We start from the raw sequence: 8313 nt of genomic DNA on the forward strand, positions 1-8313 counted from the left end.
GCTGCACCAGCCCTCGGATCATCCTGGTGGCCCTTCTCTGGACTTGTTCTAACTGCTCCATGTCTCTCTTGTGTTGGTGTTACACCACTGAGTTGTTGGCACTGGGAACAAACATGCTCTCCGCCGTGTCCTCGGCTAAGTCTGCCCCCAGCCAAAACCACTGCACCTCCAGCCCCTGGCCGAGCCCTGAGACATCACACGTGGATGTGGGTTGCCTTCCTGCCTTCTGTGGGAAGTCTTCCAGATGGGACAGCCTGTGCTAGTCCCTAACGTGTTTCTCTCTTAATAAAGGTTGTAATTAGATGCTACACTGCAGCAGAGCATGGGCAAAGGGGGGGTCCCTCCTTCCCTGCCCTGTTCTGCATGTTGATGCTGGGCTGGGGGCTGGGTTGCACAGGGCTTACCCACAGACCCCAGTGCAGAGATCTTCAGGTGAGACATTAGTGGGCTGGGATATGCCAGCTTGCATTTGGAAGGGTTTTAATTGTCTTTAAAAGATATTTCCTAGCGAGGCTGTTGGCTGAGGGGCAAAGCTGCACACGCAGTGACACTGCACGTCTGGGCCCACGCAGGTTTGCACGGTGCTCACCTGGATGTTGGCACAGCTGGGGTGTAGATGCACCAAGGAGAAACCTCTGCACGGTGAGGGAAAACACTCGGTGTGCAGCCAGGTACAACAGGAGCAGATGCTCGTTCTTTGAGTCATATCAGTTCCAGCTGCTCAGACTGGCGCTGAAATCAGCTCTTGGACCTTTAAGTAATCAAATCAAAAAAGAAACTCTTGATTCCCTGGTTTCTCTTTACTAGCCAAGACCTGTCTTATGGTTTCACATGTCATTTAGGTTGAAGAGATGTACTTGGTTATGATGGAGAAAGGAGAGGAAGCTGCTCAGATGCCAAGGCTGAGCCACCTGCCCCAGGCACTGGTTCTCATTCCCCTGCTTTTCTTCCTCTTGGCATTCTTGTTTCTCTCCTCTTCGTGCTTGCAAGGGACCAAACTTGCATCAAGGGTCAAGCAGGGAATCCTCTTTCAGAAGCCATTGGTGGGAAGATACATTTCCCTGGGCACATCATTGCAGGTATCCATGGACCTGATTGCTGCAGAGCACCGTGGAAGCCAGGGGTGTGATTTGGTATCAAGGGGGTTAAGTCAAGTTTATAACCGACAGATCCATGAGTAGCTTTTGAATCCAAGTGAACCACCAGTTCTGAAACCCCTGTCCTGCATGGGGCAGGAGGTGCAGGGCCTGTATCAGTGGGGCTGTCCCAGCCCTTACACTGTTTCCAGTGTCTGCTGGAGAAGCACGTGGTCACGGTTGTGCTGGCACCAAACGGCACAGAGTTACATGAGAAACGAGGGTCTGTCTGGGTGTGTTTCTGCATCACAGCAGCCCTCCTTCTGCTTGTGTTGCTGGGAGAAGGAGCAGCAGTGGATAGTTTTAGCTGGAATTCAGTACATATTTTTCTGTGTGCTCTGGGCTGTTTGAGATGTTAAAGAAGTGAGGTTTCTGTTCCCAAGTTAGATGGAGCCTGGCTGCGGTCCTAAGGGAGGGCATGGCACAGAGATGCTTCCTGGCTCCTTCCCAGCACCAGTGGTGATTTTCATGTGGCTGCACCTACTCCAGGGGACACTTTTCCAGGGGGACTATCAGAGAGTGATACCCCTATTCTTTCACAGCTCACTGATGTTTCTGTGCTAGCTGCCTTGGGGAGAGACCCGGGGAAGTGTCTCCCTCCTTGCTGGGTGTGGGAGACCACTGCTCTGCCGAGCGTGAAGTCATTTCAAATTCTTTGTTAATCTCCTGATCCTTTGGGAGTGACACCTTGTTTGCATGGCTGAAGTGTTGTGCTACGTTAAAATTAGCTGGTTTTGTTGTTGTTTTTTTTACTTTGGTAGCAAACCATTCCCCTGGGGATGTGACATTCCTGTTCCATCTCCCAGTGCTGCTCTTGGTCTGTCTCACACCCATTGGCGTGTCTCATAGCAAGGTCCCACTGAACTGGCCCCTGGGCTGCAGGAGCCCAGAGTTGGTTCATGGACCATGGAGAGAATAATGCTGAGCAGGCATGGCACTGGACAAATATACACGGCTGTATTTATATATGACCTTGGGAAATGAGACAGCCCTTGGCATCCCATCCCAATCCATCAGGTGGTAGGTATTTAAGAGCTGGGTGTTGGTGCATGACAACATTGGCCAGTGTTTCATGCAGACATATCTGCAGGCATAAGTGCATGTGGCCAAGGGTGCCATGCCCTAAATCCTGGCTTGCTCTTAAGCGTGTCCACTCTTAGCTTTAGTTCTGTTGGACCCTTCTTGCCTCTCTGATAGTACTATGTATTTCCACTGCATGGCTGCAATTGCTTTCAGGTGTAGTGATCTACACAGGAATGGGGACTTTGGACTAAATTTTCCTACTGTTGGAGAACTTTAGCCCAGGATTGAATTTCTGGGGTTTGGTTACTCTGTGCTTGGAAGGGCAGGTGAGGACATACATGTTGCCCAAAGCAGTAAGTACCTCTGAATTTGCAGCATCACTCTTCCCTTGTAATGCTTGTACAGTAACAAATATCACTTTGCTTTTCCAGGGAGGGGAATGAACCTGGGGATTCTGCGAAAATCACATACAGCGAGTTGCTGCAGAAAGTCTGTCAGTTTGCCAACGTCCTCCGCAGCCAAGGTAGGCGGCTGAAGCAATAGGAGTGTTGGGTACTGGGAAGGCATTAGACCCGGGTTTTGGAGGTTGGGTTCATTTTTTTGTGTGGTTGCCAAACTGTTGAGTAATTCTGTGCAAAATGCTTCACTTCTCTCGCTGCTTCCACAGTTGTAAAGCAGGGTGGATGCAGACTTGCTCTGCAATGTACTTTAGAGATTAATCTCTGCCTCTGTCTATGAAAACTGATCACTGCTGATCATGTCAGCTGTACAAGGAAGAAATCTGTGCTCAAAACTTCCTGCTCTGGGGTTTTCCAACGATCAGTGGGTGCTGGTTATGTTTCTGCCTCCAAGGGCTGTGTCTGATGAGAACGTGGAGTGTTCGTTGCTATCATCTTACAAGAGCCATAAGGTTGGGAAAGCAAAGCCCAAGGCCAGTTCAGCTCTAACTCCAGCTGAAGCTTTATTGTGTGCATATAAATGTTGATTCAAAATCATTAGTTTCTTTCTATATTCTGTTCTTTTGACATGTAACATGTTAATTTTGATAAATGCCATGTTCATCTTCCCTCCACAGGCGTGAAAAAAGGAGACCGAATTTCCATCTACATGCCAATGATCCTGGAGCTGGTTGTAGCCATGCTCGCCTGCACCAGGATTGGAGCTCTGCACTCCATTGTGGTAGGAACAAACCCTTTGCATGTTCCTCAGCTCCATGCTGAGCTCACCCTTTGAGGGGAGCAGCTTTTGTTTTGGTGGGAGGAGCTGGAAGGGTGGGTGCTGGCCATGAGATGGATGGAAACTAAATTAAGGTGCTGCTGTTTCTTAGCCCTTTCCTGCATTAACTGTGGCATGAGCTCCTTTAGCTCTCTCCATCAGTGCCTGGTGGCATTGTTTACCACGAGGGAACTGCACAGCTGCTGTTGGGGTTTTGGGGGTTGTGGGGTTTTTTTTTGGTGTTCTTGTTGACTTGGTTGTGTGATCTCTGTCAGTTCGCAGGCTTCTCGGCAGACTCTCTTTGTGAGCGGATTCTTGACTGCGGTTGTTCTCTTCTCATCACGGCAGGTAAGACATGCATCTGTGCCCCTGAGCTGTTACTGTCACTTGTCTGAAAGGTCTTCATTTTAAAAGCCAGATGCACTTGGAAATGGAAGAGGAAGGGGCGACACTTCAGCTGAGTTGCCGCAAGGCGGATGCGCTGCTTGTAGCCGTGCTCGAGCGCTGTTCTCCACTTTGAACCTACAGTGAAGGATCTGAGCAGCCCGCCCACTCTGTCCTGTAAAGCATGATGTCACCAGCTGCTAATAACATGTTTCCAAATGCTTCTCATCCGTGTTCCTCTTCAAAATCAGCCAGATGTTTGCAAGATGTGTCATTTATGAGGCAGTCGTAATACGAGAATTCCCTTCCCAATTTCAAGGATGTTTCTGCTGCAGCTCTCAGTCTTCTAAAGCAAAGGGACAGGAAAGTGGTGGTGTTTGCATGTAAGCCCACTGCATTTCCCTAACTGTTTTTTGCAATAGTGTGAAAAAATAGTGTTTTTATGAATAGTTCCACGGCATGGAAAGGACCCACTAAACTGCAATCTGTATTCTGGCCACATTGGATTATTTCCCACAGAATGTTCCCAAGAAGCTTGTCGGGTCAAATTGGAACCTCTCCCAGGGAAGGAATTTCACCATTTCTCTTGGCATCTATTTCTCTAGGCTAAAAGGGTGTATTAGGAAACCTTTCCCATCAGCTGCCTGCCTGCTTTCCCTCACTCCAGCACATGAACTCTGCTCTGCGCTCCTGAAACTGCTTGTTGCTTCCAGCTGTCCCAGGCTGCCGTGGCTCTGAAGCCCCTCTAACGTTTTCCTTACCATTTTGCAGATGCCTTTTATCGAGGGGACAAGCTGATCAACTTGAAGCAGATTGCAGATGAAGCCCTCCAGAAATGTAAAGACAAGTAAGTTTGGATTCCCTTGTAAGAAGGGAATTGCTGCTGGAATCTGCTCCTGCACAAATGGAAATGGAGGTTTTCCATAGGTGGGCAGACTGCAGCAGGTCAGACACGAGCTGCACTACATTCATGACCCTTTCAGAAATAACACGTGCTTCGACTCCCTTGTCTTAAAAATATTTTCTTTTAACTTTCCTCTTGTCCATTCTGACCTGAAGGCTCACATATTTGATGGGAGGATTTGCTGGAGACACGCCAATTCACAATCGTTATGGCCCATGGCAGATCTCCCAGTTCTGCAGCAGCAGCTCTTGGAGTGGGAGGGAATAATGTACCACCATACCAGTTGTGAACAGTTGGACACAGTGCTGTGGGGCACGTCAAGATGACACTTAAGCCTTGCTCCAAAGCTTCTAATTCAGCAAAAATGAAATAAACCAAAAACAATTCAGTTTTGGGAAATGGCTGCGTAAACAGGAACAGGTGCTCCAGTTGACGTGCACCAGCATTGTGCACAGGATCAGGGGCTGACTGTGCACAAGTATATGCTGAAGCTGCTTTATTTTTTAAAGCATCTTTACTGAGATACTGTAAACCATAGAGAGAGACAGATCTATCATCAGAATTTACAGAAAGACAAATAATCATGGTGAAATGACTTTGCCAGGCTTACGGACACAGTGTCTGCATAGCTTGTATGAGACTGAATGTGGTCTTGCAAGTTAGATCAAACATGAAAATTCAGGGCAGACAATCTGCATGTTAGAAATTCAAACTCTTGAAAAGCATTTGAAATTGAAAAACTTGAAAACATAAGTTTATATGTCTGTAAAAGTAGGTACCTGGAAGGACAGAAGTGATCCTGAAGTTGGGAATTGACTGTTGGAGACCCTGACAGGGAGATAAGATCATTTTGTTTGCCTTATGGGTAGGCTGTGTTGGCCCTCATGGGGGGACAAACGCCCATCTTTTTCTTGATGTATACTCTGGCTTTGGAAGCCTGTCCTCCTTGTAAATCGGACAGTGGGTCACACCTAGGGATGGGAGCGGCCACCTACTATCTCCTGGGTGCTGTGGAAGGTTTTGTGTGTAGTCAGATGTGGTATTTGTATAAGGAATCTCCCCAGCAGTAACCTGTGAGAGATGCTTGTGGGATCCCCTCTTCCTCCATAGGAATGGCAGCTGATAAATCCCCAGTAAGCTGTGCACAGACCTTTCCCATTCAACAAGCTCTATTCCTGTGGCTGGTGTCCCTTGGCAGTTCATGGTGTGACTGGAGTTTGCACAGTGGCTTAAACTCTAGCTCAACAAAAGCAGCTCCAGGCCCCTGCTCTGGTTCCAGTGCTGCCTGTAAAGCCAACAAAGCGCTTCAGCTCCTGACAGCTCCTGCCTTTCACAGGGGCTCCCCTTTGAAAAAGTGCATCGTGGTGAAGCACCTGGGGAGGGAAGAGATAGCGGTGGATGGGACATGCAGCAAGTCTCCCCCTCTCAAAAGGCTGTGCCAGGATGTACAGGTATGTTCCTGGGGGGGATGAGAGGAGGGATTTTATTGCTATGAGCCTGTGTCCAGCAAGTCAATCAGTGTGAAACCACTGCAGTGCTTCCCTGGATGCTCCTGTTCTCTGAATCCTGTTCCTGTTTTCTCCCCTCCTCACTGTTGTTGCATTGTGAGTGGTCTGAAAAATGGTTCCTTTGCCTTACCAAGATCCTCTCCCTGCTGCTTCCTGTGACACCATCGCTAGCTGCCAGCCTGTGGGACACCTGAGAGCACAGTGGGGTGCATCTTCCCAGGCCACTAGGACAAGGACAAGGTGCCTGTTTTCCTCCACCCAGTGAAGGACTCTCCCTTCCTACCCCTGTCTCTCTCTCCCCTTTTGTGCAAAGACCAATGCTGTCCTGCACTGTAGCTGACAGTGGAAGCAGGTGAGGAAAACCAGGAGTGAGTCCAGAGGAGGCCACCAGCCCATCTGAGGGCTGGAGCAGCTCTGCTGTGAGGACAGGCTGAGAGAGTTGGGGCTGTTCAGCCTGGAGAAGAGAAGGCTCCGGGGAGATCTTATAGCCGCCTCCCAGTACCTGAAGGTGCTACAAGAAAGCTGGGGAGGGACTTTTCATAAGGGCAGTTAATGACAAAACAAGGGGAAATGGGTTTAAGCTGAAAGAGGGGAGGTTTAGATGAGATATTAGGAAGAAGTTCTTCGCTGTGAGGGTGGTCAGACACTGGAACAGGTTGCCCAAGGAAGTTGTGGATGCTCCCTCCCTGGAAGTGTTGAAGGCCAGGTTGGATGAGGCTTTGAGCAGCGTGGTCTAGTGGAAGGTGTCCCTGCTGATGGCAGGGGGGTTGGAACTGGATGGTCTTTAAGGTCCCTTCCAACCCAGACCATCCTGTGATTCTCTGATTTGTGCTCGTGGTGTGGGTTCAACACATCTTCCCAACGTGCTGAGAACAGAGCAGTCTCTGTGTAGCTGGCACAGGAGCTGTGTCAGCTGTTGGGGCTGGGGCTTTCCCTGGCAACTGAAACCAGATGAAAGGACGTGGTGGGCCAGAGGCAAGTGCTGAGACGTGGGTGGAAGGAGGAGAAGGTGTTGTGAAGCCGTGGCTGCCTGCTGAGCTCCTGAGGCTGGCGTGCAGTCCCGCTGTGCCCAGCAGCTACCTGCTGCTGTCACCTGCTTAAGTCAGGTTGCTTTCACTACCCAACAGCTCCATGTCTTGCAACGGTGTCCTCTGTCCCTGTATGTTTGGTGATTATTTGCATCGAGTCATCCCCAGGTGTTGGGATATGGTGTGTGCAGGCTGATACTGATGAGTTGTATTTGGGGAGCTGTATTTGACTGAGCTCTGCTTTCAAAAGAAATGGTCCATGCACACCCCTGGAATGACAAGTCCAGCAGATTTCTGTATCTTTGAGTTAATTTTCCTGTGATAATTTTGTTGGGATGTTGCTCAGTGTTTCCTAGCCTGGCCATGTTTTGTTGGCCTCCTTTGTTCCTCTTGTGAGGACAAGGGAGCTGCAAAGGGGCTGGAAAACCGGAGCAGACCAACGTGTCTGTGCGAGGTGTCCCTCGTCGGGAGGCTACAGAGAAGCCTGTCCCTGTGCTGGTCACTGCTGGTGAGGTGAGGTTCTTGTGCAGAAGGGGAGGAGGCTGGAGGGTGTCTCTTACCCTTTGGCTTTTGCTGCTCTATTTGTTCAGACACTTTATTAAAGATTGCTTTTTCTTGTGAGCACATTTTTACCATGCTGTTGGCTTGTGTAATGCTATCAGACGGCCTGTGGGCTGTATGCCAGCTCTGTGCTCCTGTACCCAGCTGGCTGTGTGCAGGCAGTGGCCTCTGTGACCTGCCACCGAGCTGGTGGGTACCCAGGGAAGGTGATAGAAACAGGTAGGCTTTTGCTTAGAGGGCGTCTCCTGGCCTGGCCCCAGATCCAAGCACTCTCCAGCCTGTCAGGATGGTTTCCCAGCATCCAGGCCTGTGGACTTCCAGCTCCCTGCCTTCAAAGCCCAATGTGAATCCTCCACTTCCTCAATTTTCACACCCTCTTTGTGGATTTTTGACAGGAAAAAAAGACTGAGAGCTCACAGAGACTCCATCCCAAGGTATTTACACACAGCACTGCCTTCTTCCTCATGGCACCTTCCCCTGCGCTTCCCCCTCCGGCACTCCAACCTTCCTAACCGCTGCGGCTCTGCACGGCCACACGTGCCTTCCTAACCGGG

At 49.8% G+C, this 8313-nt stretch overlaps 1 protein-coding gene across 2 annotated transcripts in view; it reads left to right on the forward strand.

Moving 5' to 3' along the window:
• The window catches only part of ACSS2 (acyl-CoA synthetase short chain family member 2), a 34784-nt gene that overhangs the window by 16858 nt on the left and 9613 nt on the right, over positions 1-8313 (forward strand). The window contains exons 2-7 of one of the 2 annotated variants that reach the window (XM_010169162.1): positions 2591-2682; positions 3235-3338; positions 3650-3722; positions 4530-4605; positions 5999-6113; positions 8155-8193. In XM_010169162.1, the coding sequence (XP_010167464.1) occupies positions 2591-2682; positions 3235-3338; positions 3650-3722; positions 4530-4605; positions 5999-6113; positions 8155-8193 (499 nt within the window). The remainder of the gene's footprint in view (positions 1-2590; positions 2683-3234; positions 3339-3649; positions 3723-4529; positions 4606-5998; positions 6114-8154; positions 8194-8313) is intronic. The other variant, XM_029085236.1, reaches the window with a different exon arrangement.

The sequence above is a fragment of the Antrostomus carolinensis genome, unplaced genomic scaffold (assembly GCF_000700745.2).
Source record: "Antrostomus carolinensis isolate BGI_N321 unplaced genomic scaffold, ASM70074v2 scaffold25935, whole genome shotgun sequence".
NCBI lineage: Eukaryota > Metazoa > Chordata > Aves > Caprimulgiformes > Caprimulgidae > Antrostomus > Antrostomus carolinensis.